At 42.6% G+C, this 19613-nt stretch overlaps 1 protein-coding gene across 5 annotated transcripts in view; it reads left to right on the forward strand.

The window, feature by feature from the left end:
* Nucleotides 1-19613, forward strand: part of ppm1f (protein phosphatase, Mg2+/Mn2+ dependent, 1F) — an 81466-nt gene that overhangs the window by 44408 nt on the left and 17445 nt on the right. For all 5 annotated transcript variants that reach the window (XM_078250344.1, XM_078250341.1, XM_078250342.1 and 2 more), the window contains 4 exons: nt 5131-5261; nt 14068-14270; nt 14358-14546; nt 15896-16039. In XM_078250344.1, the coding sequence (XP_078106470.1) occupies nt 5131-5261; nt 14068-14270; nt 14358-14546; nt 15896-16039 (667 nt within the window). The remainder of the gene's footprint in view (nt 1-5130; nt 5262-14067; nt 14271-14357; nt 14547-15895; nt 16040-19613) is intronic.

The following is a 19613-nucleotide window of genomic DNA, read 5'->3' on the forward strand; positions in this document are numbered from 1 at the left end:
AAGTCCCCAGCAGAACTATGGAGTCTCCCGACTGGAGCCCCATGCAGGACTCCACTCAAGGCCTCCAAGAAGGCCGAATACTCTGAACTCTTGTTTGTGCATATGCACAAACAACAGTCAGAGTTTTTCCCCCCCTCAACCCGCAGGCGTAGGGAGGCGACCCTCTCGCCCACCGGGTTAAACTCCAACGTAGCGGCGCCAGCCGGGGGCTTGTGAGTATCTCCCACACCCGCCCAGCGCCTCACACCCTGGGCAACTCCGGGAGAAGAAAAGAGTCCAACCCTCTATCCAGGAGTATGGTTCCAGAACCAAGACTGTGCGTAGAGGTAAGCCCCACCAGATCTAACCGGTAGCGCTCCACCTCCCGCACAAGTTCCGGCTCCTTCCCCCCACAGAGAGGTGACATTCCACGTCCCCAGAGCCAGCCTCTGCTGCCCGGGTCTGGTCCGTCGAGGCCCCTGACCTTCACTGCCACCCATGTGGCAGCGCACCCGACCCCAGCGGTTCCTCCCACAGGTGGTGGGCCCATGGGATGGAGGGATGTCCGCCACGTAGCTTTTTCGGGCTGTGCCCGACCGGGCTCCCGTGGCAACCCGGCCACCAGACGCCGCTGACGAGCCCTCCATCTGGGCCTGGCTCCAGACGGGGGCCCCGGGCTTCCTCCGGGCAGGGTCACTTCATCCCTTCCTCGATTTTTCATAGGATTTTTGAACCATTCTTTGTCTGGCCCCTCACCTGAGACCACTTTGCCTTGGGAGACCCTACCAGGAGCACAAAGCTCCAGACAACACAGCCCTCAGGTTCATAGGGACACACAAACCTCTCCACCACGATAAGGTGATGGTTCCCGGAGTGTGTCTGTGTATGTATTATGTGTACCCTTGGGTGGGTGGGATCAGGGTTGTTGTTGTTGTTTGTACAATTATACTGTGAAAACTTGGAAAATAAAGTAAAAAAAAAAAAAAGTATCCTGTACCGTAAATACACGTCTGGCATCTGTAGCGAAGCAAACCACTTGAAAATCGGTTTGAAATACAGCGAGAAAAGACTGCGTCGACGTATCATCAGAGACAGTTTAGAACCTAGACGCCCCAACTCAGAGTAGTTTCCTGTATCTGTGTCACGTGGATTCCACCACGTCCACTCCTCTTTTAGGAAACTAGCAGCAGGTACTGAGTGTGTTGATTCCAACGGGAGAAGTGAACATGAACACAGATTATGAGTGATTCTTTCGCCCCATAGTCACCAAAGTAAATATTGGAGCAATGTTTCACAAACCACATCTCTCCAGAACATTCTGACAATAAAATGACATTTTTCAGATGGACACATCAGGAGAAAATTTACTTTGTTTGAGACCTGTTTCTGTCTCAGGACCAAACTCTCATGAGATCTGGCAACACAGAGAAGCTAACGTCAACTAACATTCGTGAACGCCCTGACAAAACTAATCTCTGTGATGCTTAATATGTCTTTTAGCTGTGTAAATATTTAATGTTAGCAAAAGAACAAATTAATAAATTATTGAAATATATCTTTTCATCCATCCACATAACGTTCACTACACGTTCAAACGAGGCAAGCCACTTTAGGAGACAGTAAGTGTGTACCGTTTCTTCATTGTGTATTGCACAGCAATCACGTATTGCACAGCAAGCTATGGTGCAGGTAGATTATTTTCTGAAATATAGTGAGTTTATTCTTGTAATAGGCTATTATAACTTTATTTTTCACAAAATATCAGGACTCCTCCAAACCTCAGAACACAGATGGGATGAGTTATATTTTGAATGTGCACAAAGTTTTGGACATGAGCAGAAATCTTGCTCAAACATCTGAAATATTACAGTCCAGGGGTTTATTAATAAATGAATAATGTATAATTGAGGTGAATTGCTTGATTGATTTTATTTATTTTTTTAAACAAATTCATCCACATTATACAGAAAAATGAACAATAAAAATAGACTATGATAATGACTACGATTGGCACCTAAAGGGTAGTTCCAACATAAAGAAAAGACTGTTTGCCCAGATTAGTGTTAAATCCCGGGGGGTACAAAATCTGTTGGGCTACCCCTAGTGGAGTACCTGTGAACTTCGTTTACTCTATTAAAATAATTTCTAAAATATTTGGGAACATCTCCATTAACAATTTTATATACCATACCCAGCTGCATCTGAGACACTCGATCCTCCACTTTCAACCATCCCACCCTTTCAAAGGAAGATTCCAGATGAGTTCTAATTGGAAGGTCTAAAATAAGCCTTATTAATTTATTTTGAGATGTCTGAAGTCTATGTTTCAGGTTCCCTGTGACACCATTGTACCATGAGCCACACGCATAATCAAAATAAGGCTGAATTAAAGCTCCTGCCAGAATTAGCTTTGTTTTTTCATCCAAAAACATTGATATTCTGGCCAAAAAGCGGACTCTCTGATTTACTTTGGTGATTACCTTTTGGGCCTGACCTACTCCAGATAAGTTGCAATCTAACATACATCCAAGGTAACTGATTGATTCCTTGGCAGTAATTACAATATCTCCAGCTAGGACCTTAAAACCTGAGGCTTTCTTTAACTTTATCTTTGTTCCAAACACTATAGATTCAGTTTTCCCTAAATGAAGTGATAATCTGTTATCAGCCATCCACATGATAACATTTAGAAGTTCTGCGCTAAGTGTGCTTTCAATCATATTTTTATCCTTGTGAGAAACAACCAGCGCAGAATCATCTGCATATAAAAAAAGACTGCATGAACAAGCAGACTTTAAGTCATTTATATATAGCAGAAAGAAAAGTGGACCCAAAACGCTCCCCTGAGGTACCCCACAGTCCATGCCTTTTGGTTGAGACATTTTCCCCCCAATGTCCACTACTTGTGTTCTATTCTTCAGATAGGAGCCCACCCATTTCTGTGCTAATTCACTAAAACCCATGGCTTTCAAATTATACATTAAAACACAATGGTCGACTGTATCAAAGGCTTTTTGTAAGTCTAACATGACCATGCCACAGAATTTTCCATTATCTACCTCCTTTTTTATATAGTCAGTTAGAAACAGTAAACAGGAGTCCGTAGAGTGTGATTTACGAAAGCCAGACTGGAACTCATAAAGTAGGTTTTGTGATTTTAAGTAATTATCAATCTGTTCAAAAGTGATCCTTTCAATTATCTTTGACAGACAACCAAGAATTGAGACAGGTCTGTAATTACCAGGGTCTAGTTTACTCCCTTTCTTATATAATGGAATCACTTTGGCAATCTTGAGGTCATTGGGAAAGTATCCTTGTTCTATCGACCTGTTTATAATATGAGTAATGCTCGGAGTAATGATCTCAGCGGCATCCCTCACGAATCTAGATGGAATGGAATCTAATCCTGTGGCTTTAGAGCCATCAAGCCTCTTCAGCTTCTCCAGAACAAGTGCCTCCCTCACCTTTTCAAAAAAGAAACTCCCCGCCTGGACAACTAACAGAGTAAAAGTCCTGCACATGACTTTCACCATATTGACCAGTCTGGCCAGGTAACTTTTCCACAAGCTTCCTGGCAACAGATGAGAAATACTTATTAAAGCCATCTGCCACTATCTCCTTCTCTGATGTAATATTGTTGCCAAGATCTAAAGTGATATTAGTGTTTTTTGTTTTTAGCCTTTTACTGTAGCCAAGTTGCTTAAGGGATTTCCATAACTTTCCTGAGTCATTTCTGTATTCAGCAATTTTTTCATTGAAATATGCCTTTTTAGTATTGACCACTAATCTTTTAACTTCATTTCTTGCCTTTTTATAATCAGCCCAACTCTGCTCATCCTTGTTTTCTCTGAATTTACCATACTTCCTATTTCTTATCCTAATTGCCTCAAGGATGTCATCATTTACCCAGGGTTCTGTTCTCTGCTTTATTCTAATTTCTTTATATGGGGCTATTTTATCTACAGCTTCTAAAAACATACTTTTAAATAAGCACCAAGCTCTGTCCACATCACTACATTGTAAAACCGTAGACCAGTTCATTTTATTTAAACAGCCATTCAGCACTTCTTTGCTATACTGGTGTATATGGCATATGAATAATTGTCATATGCACATTTTACAGGTTACGGGTTACTTCCCAAACAAAAGATGCAAAAGAGGAGGGAGGAGTAAATTATGCCTAAGCTACATGTGTGCTGACTCAGATATAATTAGAAAAGTCAATCCAAAGGAGAATAAATAGTAATACAGAATGCCTGAGAGCCTTACTGCAATATATTCCATTATGTTTTTAGATTTGGATTGTAATCTGTTTTCCCTTTACAAATAATAATTCCAGCATATTAATTCAGAAAAAGGTAGAAATAGGGGCATACAAATTCACCAGAATGCATGAAATGAAGTGTTTAATGCTCACAATTTTGGGGGGTGGGCCCCCAGACCCTCCACATCATAAGTCGCCACACATATCTGGAAACAAAACCTTGGCCTTTGGGTTGCCAGGCCAGTTATGATTAGGCCAAATGTTGGTGCCATCTAACTTGCCGATTACACATGTTAAGCATGTTTTCTTGACTTGTGGATAGGCCCACTGATGTTCAGTGATTTTAAAAGTAGCCTCAATTAGGCCTGCATGAAGTAAGAAATTATTTGCTGTTGCAAAGAATCGTTTATGAATGCACTTTTTAAAAAGTTGTGGAAATAAAATGTCTTCAAATACAATATTAAAAAATATTTACATTTTATCAGTTATTATTGAAACTCATCAAACACACAAAATATGGCATTTACTGCAGAGGCGTGTGTGGGTTAGGGCAGGCGGATGGGATTTTGGGGAAGGGGGGGCTCACATTCACCCAATTTGAAAACCCCTGGTATAGAGGATCTTTGGTATCGTTCCAACAGCAAAGGGGAATTTGGTATCTATGTATGTATGTATGTATGTATATCTATGGGATGACTGTTCGCTTAACTTCAATAGAGCAGACGGCTCTGTAGAGTCGTATAATTACGACTTTATGACTTTTCATAAACAGCTAAAGGAGCGGCGGCAACAACTTTGTTATTGCGGTGCCCTGTGTTTGGTGAGAATAGTCATGTTCAGATCTTGACAAAGTACACATGTATTTCTGCTTGTCTTTGTTGGTTCAGGGGTGCTCCTGCAGGCCTCAGTGCCCTCCTGTGCCAGACAGCACTGTCCCAACTGCTGCAGAACAACCTTTTACCTTTCCACTGCCCCCACGAAGCTGATGACAACCAGGAAGTGGAACAGCAAGTAGTCTGTAAGTGTTTTACTTTATGCTCATTTTTTAGGCTGCTTTGTAGTTTGTGGTGCCATTTAATTATATAGTGTTATACTGAAGGGTAGAGCTGCACGATTATGGCCAAAATGATAATCACGATTATTTTGATCAATATATTGATCACGATTAATTATCACGATTATTTGTTGATTTTAACCAAAACACATTTTATTGTCAAATAGGCTAATTATAACTGCTTTCACATCCATATTATGCTACATTCCTGCCAATACATCCATATTGTGCTACATTCCTGCCAATACATCCATATTGTGCTACATTCCTCCTTTGTTGAAGGATACTATGAAGGAGTATGCCATTCAGCTGTTGTGCGACCGCTTTCCAAACATGCACGTTTGCTGTGAAAAGATACAGGCAACGCAATTTTCTGTTGACGTTAACGGCGCATGTTAAAATCTGGTGCCAATAGGGCACCGGTGCCCGGTATTTACCGGACGAAATAGCAACACGGATTACGGTCCCACTTAAATGTCTGTGCTGCACTCTGATGCTCTAAAACAGACGTTACAGGCAACAGAAACATCGCTGCATGTCACACTAGTTAACACTAATAACACGTTACACAGCAGCTAACGTTAGCCTACCGTTAGCTACAGTAGTAACTGGATTAAACGCGGCTAAAATGCTGACAGCTAAACGGTGTAGTGTGACTGTATTTCACTGTTAGAGGATTACAACAGCGGGACGTACAACAGTCTGCCCCTAAAGCTATGAGCTAAAAGACTCAATCTAGCACTGGTCACTGCTGTTAGAAAAACAACACAGACGGGACAAAATGTTGCGTTTACTGGTAAACTGGTAAACCTTGTGACGACTTATGACCGACTGCTATCTGTTCTGGAATTTTCCTCATGTTACTCTGTCCTCTGGGACTGTCTACCCTTATACCCCTTTTCCACCAAAAGCATATATGCAGGTTTTGTAAATGTAGTAAAACCCAATTAAAAAGGCGAAAGTCTTCATTCCCATTGCCATTAGACGAGTATGCATTTTTTTTTGTGGTATGTCAAGTTCAAAGTCACCAACATGCTGGAAAAGGGATGAACATCTGCCGATTGGAGCTGGAGACGATAAATACCTGTTAATACTGCAGAGTCATTTGTCCTGGGAATGAATGCCAATTGTAACATTTACCACTGACAAAAGCCAGATGTTAGTCAGGGTTTTTCCTGCATAGAGAACTTTTTTAAATTGTAGCAATTACGCCGTTGCCGATGTGGTGGCGCTGTATCGTAATCAGCACAGTGCACCCTGAAAGGCACTGCCAAATATTTCAAATCTGCTGCTGCTGGACCACGGGTAAGCGTTAGCGCCATAGTGTTTCGCTGTAGTAAGGTTGTAATGATCAATCAATATATATTAATTAAAGGTGCGATATTAAAAAGTGATATTTCTCGTCAAGGTGAAAAGTTGTCTCGCGAAGTGCAGAATTACGCTGGTACTAACTAGGACCGATTCACCCTAAATCAATTGGTGCCAAATTTCGGTACCTGAGAGAGTTTGCCCGAGCTTCTCTGTCCTCTGCATGTTTCACAGAGAGTGGAGCTCAGCTCCGACACACTAGCTGAGCTGCAGTGCGGATGGAGCGAAACTACATCGCCTTTGCAGCTTGTTTAAGTCACAATGAGTCACGGCACTTGTGGGTTGTAAAAGAGGCTTGTACAGTAGCTCTATGGAGTTCCCATTGTGTTTTGCCCTTCAGGTCTCAGCGAAAACTATGAATATGATGGGCCACGTGTTCGCCAATCAGAGAGCTTGTTCCCATGCTAATTTGCCTTGTTTTCCCAACCAGCACAAGGCCTCCAAATGTCACATAAAGGCTAAATAATTTAGCAAATCGAATTTTGAATTGGATAACGCCCTGCACTTCTACAACTTTTATTTCTAGTCATAGTTCTATTATCTTTATTGTTACTATAATTGCCACTGTTCACCATACCAACTGCTATAATTGGTAATAAATGGATTTGAGAATGAGAAAAGGAACTCCTTTTAAATGGCTTATTAAAAGCTCTATTCTTAATTCGGTTTTTTAATTCAATTAATAATTCCTGTTTTTTTAAATAGATTTTTAAATGCTCTTTTATAGTTTATTTTTCATTTTAGTTTTATTTAGTTTGTTACATCTCAAAGAGACCCTATTATACTCCTATTCAGCGTGATATTTGTACTCTTGGAGTCTACTAGAATAGGTTTAAATGCTTTGATGTTCAAAAACACATTGGGCCCTATCTTGCACCTGGCACAGTGCAAAGCCCGATGAAAATGTCTTTGCTAGTTTAAGACCGACGCAGTTGTCAATTTCCCATCCAGCGCCCATATCGTTTAAATAGCAAATGCACCTGCACCCATCTGTGCGACCATGGGCGTGCTGGTCTTACAGGGAGGTGTGTTCAGGGCCATTCATTGCTATCTTGAGGCAGCGGAAAGTAATCGCACCATTGACCAACAAAAACCTGATCTAAAGTCAATAACGCAGCATTTCATTGTTATTTTAACAGCGCATTAGTAAAATGCATCTAGGCTCGTGCACAGCACGCGCACACTATGCTTGTTACACACACAGGGACGTGCAGCAGCACACAAACATGCAAAAAAATAAAATTATTACAATGTAAAATAGTATTATATGATCTGCTTGCGCGCTTTCACTTCACACACGAGCAAATCAGTTTCTTCTCATGAAAATCTCTCCTTCCTGCTCTGCAAAAAACACACCTATGATTAATTAAGACACTATGTACAACCCTTTTGAACCATGCGTCTGGCGCATGGACCCATTTTTCTGCCGTTAAACTAGCAAAAGTGGATTTGTACACACCCTAAATGCAAATGCGCCAGGCTCTTCACGCCGTGCGCTTACATCGTTAATAGGGCCCATAATGTTTCTCATACTGCCCATTGCTGCAGCGCCTCTGCCTGAAATGGTCTGTCATGACCACGTCTGGCTCCTCCCTGCTTGGACTGGTTAGCACGGCTTTGGGGACTGTGGGGCCCAGCATAGGGTTTGCTGTGGGCTTCACAGGAAAGGAATTGAGGGTTCCCAGTTCAAGTACTGAGTCACCTCGTGCTTCCTTTTGTTTGGTGGCGAATTATTGTTTAATCAGGTGGCACTTGTGTGCATTCTTTGCCTTCCTGAGTTAGCCTCTCAGTTCCCTGTCCCTTCATTGCAGCTCCATTGTGTCCTTGTTTTTAACAGCTAATTTCCTTAGCTGCATTATTTGTTTATTGTCTTTGGTTATGTAGGTTTTGTTATTTTGGGTAAACTTTAACTGTTTATTGCTTTAGTGGGCAAAACAAGCAAAACTATTTAGCACAAGCTAACGTTAGCAACGTAGCCGAGGCCTAACGTTACAGCTGAGCACTGTGTAACAAACTAGCATAGCCACAACAATTAACACTCGGCAGTAATAAACATAAAAAAGTATCCACAACTAATAAAGCATACTCCCAGGTTGTGATTCTGAAGCTTTGAGTTGTCCAAACAAAGTGGGAACTGACCGGCCTTTTTAGGAGCAAATGCTGGGAACATCCACTGTGCGCGGTTCACGAAGCAGTCCTTAGTAAAATGAATAAAACACAAAAAATGCTGGGGTTCTACTGCTGAATAATAGTGGTATAAATACATTTTAGCTACTGACTCGTTATTTCTTCCTCCTTTTGAAGTAATATGCTTTTGCACCAAAAGCACACTGCAACAATCAAGATGAAGATATTTCCATGTCCTCTGCTCTAACTGGCTTTGTTTGAGGGCGTGCCAAACTAGCCACTGGGCGGGCAGGCTGTGCTTGCTCAGGCAGCACCTAAAGACACTGGCAGCACAAATTAAAAACTGGGCTGGAAATTCAAACAGCAATGTGGGCGAGGTGTTTCAGGCAATTGAGAAAATAATGCTGTCTGTGGGAGAGAAAGCTCTATTTGGAGTTAACCCCTGGGGTCTAAGCCATTTTTTCCAATCTTTGGTTGCCTGGTCTTGTGTAATGATGCTTGTATAACCTCAACCCTGTTATGCACAATCAAGTTATAGACGTCACTTTTTTTCAGGACAACCTCAGCTATCAGAATATGTATGCTGCAGGGATGTCATATGACTATAAAGAAGAAAAGACTAAACAGAAATTGAATCTCACAGAAATGTATTAAAATCACAGATTTTAAAATAATAACGAAGACTTTTGGCTTTTGAAAATTGTTATACCAAATCTTGGCCATTAGGGAAACAAAAATAAATACTTCAACACATTAATTTAACAATACATTAACACTAATGAAAAACTATTGAGATTATTTCCCATAAACAGCCATATGCTTTTAGCCAAAAAGTTAGTTGTGTCATCTTCGGTGCAATTTCTGTCTGCTATTAGACATCAGTAGTCCAAATCACACTCATTTCAGGCTTCATTCTGACGTGTCTTTATCTATTGCCAGGACCATTGCCAGGACCTTCCAAAACACACACACACACACACACACACACACACACACACACAACACCAAGGTTATTATAGTTTTGCATTTTTCATCCATCCATCCATCTTCATCCGCTTATCCGGTATCGGGTCGCGGGGGTAGCAGCTCCAGCAGGGGACCCCAAACTTCCCTTTCCCGAGCCACATTAACCAGCTCCGACTGGGGGATCCCGAGGCGTTCCCAGGCTGGAGATATAATCCCTCCACCTAGTCCTGGGTCTTCCCCGAGGCCTCCTCCCAGCTGGACGTGCCTGGAACACCTCCCTAGGGAGGCACCCAGGGGGCATCCTTACCAGATGCCCGAACCACCTCAACTGGCTCCTTTCGACGCGAAGGAACAGCGGCTCTACTCCGAGCTCCTCACGGATGACTGAGCTTCTCACCCTATCTCTAAGGGAGACGCCAGCTACCCTCCTGAGGAAACCCATTTCGGCCGCTTGTACCCTGGATCTTGTTCTTTCGGTCATGACCATAGGTGAGGGTAGGAACAAAAACTGACCGGTAGATTGAGAGCTTTGCCTTCTGGCTCAGCTCTCTTTTCGTCACAACGGTGCGATAAATTGAATGTAATACCGCACCCGCTGCGCCGATTCTCCGACCAATCTCCCACTCCATTGTCCCCTCACTCGCGAACAAGACCCCAAGGTACTTGAACTCCTTCACTTGGGGTAAGGACTCATTCCCTACCTGGAGAAGGCACTCCATCGGTTTCCTGCTGGGAACCATGGCCTCCGATTTAGAGGTGCTGATCCTCATCCCAGCCGCTTCACACTCGGCTGCGAACCGATCCAGTGAGTGCTGAAGGTCACAGGCCGATGATGCCATCAGGACCACATCATCTGCAAAAAGCAGCGATGAGATCCCCAGCCCACCGAACTGCAACCCCTCTCCACCCCGACTACGCCTTGATATCCTGTCCATAAATACTACAAACAAGATTGGTGACAAAGCGCTGACAAACTCTCACCTGAAACAAGTCCGACTTACTGCCGAGAACCCGGACACAGCTCTCGCTTTGGTCGTACAGTGATTGGATGGCCCTGAGAAGGGAGCCCCTCACCCCGTACTCCCGCAGCCCCTCCCACAATATCTCCCGGGGCACCCGGTCATACACCTTCTCCAGATCCACAAAACACATGTTCTCTCCAGGATCCTTGCGAGAGTAAATATCTGGTCCGTTGTTCCACAACTAGGACGGAACCCGCATTGTTCCTCTTCAACCTGAGGTTCGACTATCGACCGAACCCTCCTTTCCAGCACCTTGGAGTAGACTTTACCGGGGAGGCTGAGAAGTGTGATACCCCTGTAATTGGCACACACCCTCTGGTCTGGTCAGGGGAACCACCACCCTGGTCTGCCACTCCTTAGGCACCGTCCCAGACTTCCATGCAATGTTGAAGAGGCGTGTCAACCAAGACAACCCCTCCACACCCAGAGCTTTAAGCATTTCTGGACGGATCTCATCAATCCCTGGGGCTTTGCCACTTGTGGAGTTGTTTAACTACCTCAGCAACTTCCACCAGGGAAATTGATGACAATCCCCCCCACCATCCGCTTCCTTCTCCTGAGGTGGCGTACGGTTTTTCAGAAGCACCTGACAAAAGTCCTTCTCCATGTCTTCTCCGAACTTCTCCCACACCCGCTGCTTTGCCTCTTTCACGGCAGAGGCTTCGGGCCCTTCGGTACCTTGCAACTGCCTCCGGAGTCCTCTGGGATAACATATCCCGGAAAGACTCCTCCTTCAGTCGGACGGCTTCCCTGACCACCGGTGTCCACCACGGTGTTCGTGGGTTACCGCCCCTTGAGGCACCTAAGACCACAGCTCCTCGCCGCAGCTTCAGCAATGGAAACTTTGAATATTGTCCACTCGGGTTCAATGCCCCAGCCTCCACAGGGATGCACGAAAAGCTCCGCCGGAGGTGTGAGTTGAAAGTCTGTCGGACAGGGGCCTCCTCCAGACGTTCCCAATTTACCCGCACTACCCGTTTGGGCTTACCAGGTCTGTCCAGAGTCTTCCCCCACCCCCTGACCCAACTCACCACCAGATGGTGATTGGTTGACAGCTCCGCCCCTCTCTTCACCCGAGTGTCCAAAACATACAACCTCAGATCAGATGAAACGATTATAAAATTGATCATTGACCTTTGGCCTAGGGTGCTCTGGTACCAAGTAAACTTATGAGCATCCCTATGTTCGAACATGGTGTTCGTTATAGACAATCCATGACTAGCACAGAAGTCCAACAACAAACAACCACTCTGGTTTAGATCAGGGAGGCCGTTCCTCCCAATCACACCTCTCCATGTGTCTCCATCATTGCCCACGTGCGCGTTGAAGTCCCTCAGCAGAACTATGGAGTCCCCCACTGGAGCCCCATGCAGGACTCCACTCAAGGTCTCCAAGAAGGCAGAATACTCCGAACTCTTGTTTGGTGCATATGCACAAACAACAGTCAGAGTTTTCCCCCCCACAACCCGCAGGAGTAGGGAGGCGACCCTCTCGTCCACCGGGTTAAACTCCAACTTAGCGGCGCTCAGCCGGGGGCTTGTGAGTATCCCCACACCCGCCCGGCGCCTCACACCCTGGGCAACTCCGGAGAAGAGTCCAACCCCTATCCAGGAGTATGGTTCCAGAACCGAGACTGTGCGTAGAGGTAAGCCCCACCAGATCTAACCGGTAGCGCTCCACCTCCCGCACAAGTTCCGGCTCCTTCCCCCACAGAGAGGTGACATTCCACGTCCCCAGAGCCAGCGTCTGCTGCCTGGGTCTGGTCCGTTGAGGCCCCTGACCTTCACTGCCACCTGTGTGGCAGCGCACCCGACCCCAGCGGTTCCTCCCACAGGTGGTGGGCCCATGGGATGGAGAGATGTATGCCACGTAGCTTTTTCGGGCTGTGCCCGGCCGGGCTCCGTGGCAAACCCGGCCACCAGACGCTCGCTGACGAGCCCTGCCATCTGGGCCTGGCTCCAGACAGGGGCCCCAGGCTTCCTCCGGGCAGGGTCACTCCATCTCTTCCTCGGTCACTCATAGGGTTTTTGAACCATTCTTTGTCTGGCCCCTCACCTGAGACCACTTTGCCTTGGGAGACCCTACCAGGAGCACAAAGCTCCAGACAACACAGCCCTCAGGTTCATAGGGACACACAAACCTCTCCACCACGATAAGGTGATGGTTCCCGGAGAGGTTTGCATTTTTCATTAGTTTTTATTTTTATTTCGTTTTGACTTTTTTTTTTTTTTTTTCAAATTCAGTTCAGTTTTAAAGCGGGTTTGCTAGTTTAGTTTTTATTTTTTGAAAATCCTTAGTTTTAGTCTTTTTTTGTAATATGGGTTATTTGTCGGGGGATTCAAAAAGGTCAGAAAAAGTATTGTGTTTGTGTAATAATAACTCAACAAAAACATCATACAATTTTAGAAATATGTATTCACAATGTATTCAACAATAACAGCAGTACATAAAATGTAACCTACATATGGTCATAAATATGTAAACAGTCTACACAAGATGCCGCATTAAGTGCAAAAGTGACGTGTTCCAGGAAAAAAACCTAAATAGCCAACAGACTAAAGAAGACATACATGAACAGGTGTTTTGAACTTTGGTTCGAGTAAAGTGGCTTTTTGAAGTCAATCAAGTCACACAATTGTGTAGACATCCCAGTATCAATACACATATTAACCCACACTTCCTCCCGCTTTTGGTGTTCCTGCGTATGTACTAACCAGCAGCTATCGGGTCACCGGTGAAAGCCTTCCTGTAGTGTTCTTTGTCCTGCTGTTGTCTCTGTCATGCTGCCTGGCCCTGTATCCATACATCCATGCCCGTAACGTTACCGGGGTTAGCTTCTGTTTCGGGGAAAAGGGGCGTCGCTTTCTCCTTTACCTTGTTAAGGTAAACTAGGTTATCATCAACATCATAATCTTTAAGTGGGGCACGCACTGTATTAAAATTAAACATATTGAATTCATTCAAATTTAAGAGCAGCAGATACAGAAATACTTTTTTGTAATATTGGGCATACCAATAAACTACTGTTTGTTAAACTGCTTGTGTTGCATAGTTATTTTGATAAAAAGGAAGTGTAACTAGTTGAAAACTATGCATTATTTTGGCCTGTGACACCTTATATGTTTCTGTATTTTGCCCACAGTCAAAAAGGTTTGGCCACCCCTGCTATACATAGTAATTTGGTCAATTTTTGACCAATGTTAATATTGCACTGTATATACCAATAGCAAAAATTGTAAGAACAAACAGCTGTCATTGATTTCGTGACAATTTTATCTTACCATCAGTGCTTCAGTCAGAGGCAGTCCAACGTCTCTTCCTCAACAAGCTGATAGATGGGGCGCTGGCATGGCATCAAAACTTCCCCAAGCCTTTGCCCTCCCCCTCCCGGTTCCTCCTCTGCTCCGTTCATGCCATCAAGAACACAAGAAGGAAAATGGAGGACAAACACTTGGCCCTGGCTGAGTTTAACCAGCTCTTTGGAATCCAGGTATAATACTTCCACTGCAGCACTGCTTCTAACAGGTTTTATTGTCAAAACCCCTTTAAATTAATAAAATACTATACCATGTTCCAGGATGGAGTCGAGTGTGCCTACTACGCTGTGTTTGATGGCCATGGAGGGGTGGATGCTGCCACCTTCGCTGCCACACACCTCCATGTGGCTCTGAGTAAACAGGAGACACTGCGGAGTGACACAGCCACAGCCTTTAAAACTGCTTTCAAACACACTGATGACATTTTCAAGAGCAAAGCCAAGAGAGAGGTACTGAAGCAGAACCGGTCTAACATCCTGAACATACAGGTTTCAGCTGACATATACAGTACATGCACTGTCATCATAATCTCAATGTACAATTAAATAATAAAGGTTCATTTAATGTATTAATTAAAGGGTAACTATGGTATTTTTCAACCTGGATCCTATTTTCCCATGTTTTTATATCTACTGTAAGTGACTGATGATAACAACAATCTTTGAAAGTGGTCCAGTATTAAGCAAGACTGCCATGGTAATAAGCATGATTGATTTTTTTTTTTGATATTTTTGCATTAATTGCAAAACATAAGCAAGATCGCTGCAGTCGGCATATATATATATATATATACCATACAATATACCATAACAATCCAAAATAGTGGACGCACTGTCAGCGCACCCTCTTGTGGCCTTATTATTATAACCTATTTGCTTCCACTTTCTGTGTTGGAATTTTAAACTTCAATCAATCGATCAATTTATGAGGACTATGGTTAACTGCTCCTCAGATCTCTGCAGAAATCAAAACAGCTAGCTAGACTATCTGTCTAATCTGAGTTTTCTGTTGTATGACTAAAACAACTTTTTAAGACATGTCCACCAAAACAAGTTCCTTCCTGAGGCTATTTTGCGGCGGTACCCGGGCTCTGTCCGGCGCTTAGCGCTGCCCATGACAATTGTTATTGGTTTAAAGACAAGCCAACAAACCAGAGCACATTTTTCTCACATCCCGGAATGTTGTGTGGACTAGATAGACCCTCCTTCGCAGCACTGTGGAGGAAGGCCTGGCAATACGTGACTACTTAGACAATAATACATGGGAAAATAGGGTCCAGGTTAAAAAAAAACGAAATTACCCTTTAATAATTATATTCCTCATTTTGGCTTTAAATGATGACTTATTTATAACATTTTAAATTTAAATCACAAAATTGATTTAACAAGGCTTTTAGATTTAACTTTTTCTATCAGTGTCATATTCTATCGAACTTTGTGTTTATATGGACAACCTGAAAGCATAATGCCTCTGACAATGGCTATCCCTGGCGCGGAGGCAATATGTTCCTTCATCCCATTCTCATAAACTACCTCAGAAACGCCTTAGGGAATTTCTTCAAATTAAAAAAACGTACACTTGGATTTAAGGATGAACTCATTTGATTTTGGTGGTCATAGGTCAAGGTCACTGTGACCTCACCAAACATTTTTCGGCCGTAACGCAATCATTTATATGCTAATTATGATCAAATTTCACACAAATGTCTAGGAAAAAGTGATGACAAAGGTCAACTTTGTGTGTGTGTGTGTGTGTGTGTGTGTGTGTGTGTGTGTGTGTGTGTGTCTGTGTCTGTTAGCGTCTCCGGAGTGGCACAACTGCTGTGGCAGTGTTGATTCAAGGACAGGAGCTGACTGTGGCCTGGCTGGGAGACTCTCAAGCAATGTTGGTCAGAAAGGGACAAGCTGTTACACTCATGGACCCCCATAAACCAGACAGAGAGGTATTAGACACACACACACACACACACACACACACACACACACACAGCTCTCTGCTACATGGAATCCAAAAAGTAAAGTTCAGGGAATATACACAAGGCCAATTCACAGGAATACACCAGAATTTATTTTCCAACATATTTGACACAGTTATTGGATCACTTTCTGTGTGACTATCTAAGTTGTGTCCCAACAAGGGAGTCCAGTGTGTGCACTATACGCTATAAAATCAGGAATGTTATTTATGTGAGTCATTTGAACAAAACACTAACATTTCTAAATAAAGCCTGTCCCTATAATGCATTATAAACCCATTTAATAATAATAATAATGTGTTGTAATCTAATTATATGCTCTATACGTATAGTTATAAACACTCATAAATATTCATAATGCTTTATAATTATAATCATAACACATTATAAAGCATTTTTATAATGACTAATAAGTCAAGTCATCTTTATTATCTTTATTTATAGCACATTTAAAACAAAATAAGCTGACCCAAAGTGCTTTACAACCAGGGCAGATGGGGTGAAGTATGCCTCGATACATAGATAAACAACAGCAGGTTACATAAATAAAAATGAACATAAACACAACATCACAAAACAACTTACATGGTAAAACCAACATCAAAAAAGAAGGATGTTAGAAGAGTGAATTAAATCAGCAATAGCTTAAAAAGCAGTATAGGGAATTAAAAGACAGATCAGGAGGTGGCTTGACAGAAGCCAGGCAAACTCAGACGTCTGTTCAAGGCTTTAAAAACAAACAGTAGGATTTTAAAATTGATTCTATATTTCACTCACTAGCCAATGCAGGTGAGACAGAACAGGAGTAATGTGTTGCCTTCTCCTTGTGCCAGTTAGAAGTCTAGCAGCTGCATTTTGAACCATTTGGAGTCTGTAGAGGGTGGATTCAAGGTCAATTATCATAATACTCTATAATTGCAGGGCTTTGAGCTCAGGAGTCACCCAGGGTTTGTTGTTGGAGAAACACGGAATCTTCTTAGGCACGGTGTTCTCCACACAGAGATTGATATAGTCCCTTACACAGTGAGTGAGACACTTAATGTCCTCCCCATGAGACCTACAGAGCATGTCCCAGTCCATGGTCTCAAAACAGTCTCACTGGTCTCTAACCATTTCCTCACATACCTTGTGGTTGGGGGTTGTTTATTCACCAAAGGTATGTAAACAGGCAAAGGATGAACCATGTTGTGATCTGAGCGGGGGTAGGGGAGAAGAGCTGTATGCGTCCTTTGTGTTTGCATACAGCAGATCCAATGTTGTATTGTCCCTGGTGTGGCATTTAACATACTGGGTGAAGGTGGGGCATGTTGAGGACAGGGAAGCATGATTAAAGTCTCCGGAGATGAGGATGAGGGACTGTGTCTGCAGCTGTGATACAACAGTGTGTAGGAGCTCACATGCAGCTGTAGCATCGGCCAAAGGGGGGATGTAACAGTTATCGCGATGACGTGCAAGAACTCCCTTGGCACTGCAGCTCTGCTCTTTAACACCGATGTGCCCGGGGTTACACCATCTCTCATTCACAAACATCGCTATTCCCCCACCCTTCCTCTTAACTTTCTTTGCTCTCCTGTCCACTCTTACAAGTTGAAATCCGTCCAGTATAACCAGTGAGTCCGAACTATTGTCGTAATGGCTGTTTACTAGTTGCTTAGTTAGTGGTATAAGGTACAATAATGCATGCTGATAATGATTCAGAAAATGATATTGCAACTTTAAGTTATTTAACTAGAGAGTAATGCAAGGCCTGGCCAACATGTTATCATTGACCTGCTTAGTGTTACTTTGTTGTTATCCTTCAGTATAGTTCCATTCCTATCAAACCTCCCAGCACGATTCTATCTGGAATGGAGAAGGGACTTATTGAATATTCCACCCAGATCTTGCCAGGACTGCTATGAACATAGAAATAAAATGGATAGAAAGGCCATTGGACTGTTTCCCGTGGTCATTTGATTGGTACACAACAAAATGGCGATTGTTGTTAGTTGTCATAGTGACAATATGTGTTACTAAACTGTGTCGCAGAGCCGACACAGTATTAAGATGAATACGAATTAATTTGTTTGAATTTCCCTCAGCCAGAAAATCGTGACCATTAAAATGAAGTGTGGGTAGATTTAACATAACCGATTGTGTTTCTATGTTTTGGACTAACCTTTTAATTGACAGAGGGATCGCTTTGATTACTTTGTCAAATTGAGCATGTGTGTGTAAACTATGCATGTAAACTATGTATATATTTTGAGCAGAAGCTGTCATAAGTTAGCCAGCATCCCTGGTCGTTAATTAAATAGGTTACTGACCAGATATTTTTATCCATCCAATACTGTAAGTAGAGAGATCTGCGATTACATAGCACATATCTGTTATTCCAGATGGGAGCTTGATGTGGGGTGAAATTGTGCGTGTACATGAGTTTCCAGCATAATAGTACCTGTTTGTGAAATGAAGATAGTTGATTGGCAATTTTTCAATCTGAAAATCACATTTAAGGACAAACTCTACACCACCCATTTTTTTGAACAAACCACTGGGGAGATAATACCACATACAGTTTTTGTTCAACAGGAAAGACTTTAGCCATTTTAATTTTAACATAGCATTCAAAATCAATAGCCTTTAAACCACCATTTTCGTAATCTTTGACTGTTTCAGATTTTTTAATGAAATTGAAGTTCAATTGATTAACAGTTTTAATGAATTTATCAGGTATGGCCATTGAGTATGCGGGATAAATGCATCTTGCTAGGGATTCCATCTTAGTTAAGTATGTTCTTTCAAAGACTGTTAGGTCCCTTTGTAACCACATATCCAGCTTAGATTTGCATTCATGAATTTTGTTCTGTATATTTAAGGATTCGCTGGATTTAACGTCCTTGGTTATATGAATTCCAAGATATTTCACAGACGTTTTGATGGAAATATTGTAAGCATTTATGAGGTTGCATTCGTGAATGGCCATTAATTCACATTTATTGCGATTAAGTGTTAAATCTGAAGCTTTAGAAAATTCATTAATTAAGTGAAAAACTTTAGGGATTTGTTCTAAAGTTTTTACAAAGATGGTAGTGTCGTCGGCCAGTTGGCTTATCACTATCTGCTGATCAAAGATATTTAATTTGGCAACATCAGAATTTTTTATATTAACTGCTAACATTTCTGCTGCTAGAATGAATAAAAATGGGGACATGTTACATCCTTGCTTAACCCCTCTATTGATGGTAAAACGAGGAGACGTACCCTGAGGTAGTGCTACCGAGCTAGTTGTGTCGTCATAGAAGGATTCTATTATGTTACAGAACTTTGGGCCAAATCAATTCATACGTAAGACTTTAAATAGAAATTGATGTTCTAACATGTCGAATGCCTTGTAGAAGTCAAGGAATAGAATGAATCATTTATCTTCTATGAGATAGTTATATTCTAACAGATTTTGTACTAGTCTTATATTATTATGTATGGACCTGCCACTTAGAAACCCTGTTTGTGTTTCACTAATTATTTGGTCCAGACCTTTTTTTAATCTATTAGTGTAAAT

The sequence above is a fragment of the Sander vitreus genome, chromosome 5 (assembly GCF_031162955.1).
Source record: "Sander vitreus isolate 19-12246 chromosome 5, sanVit1, whole genome shotgun sequence".
Lineage (NCBI taxonomy): Eukaryota > Metazoa > Chordata > Actinopteri > Perciformes > Percidae > Sander > Sander vitreus.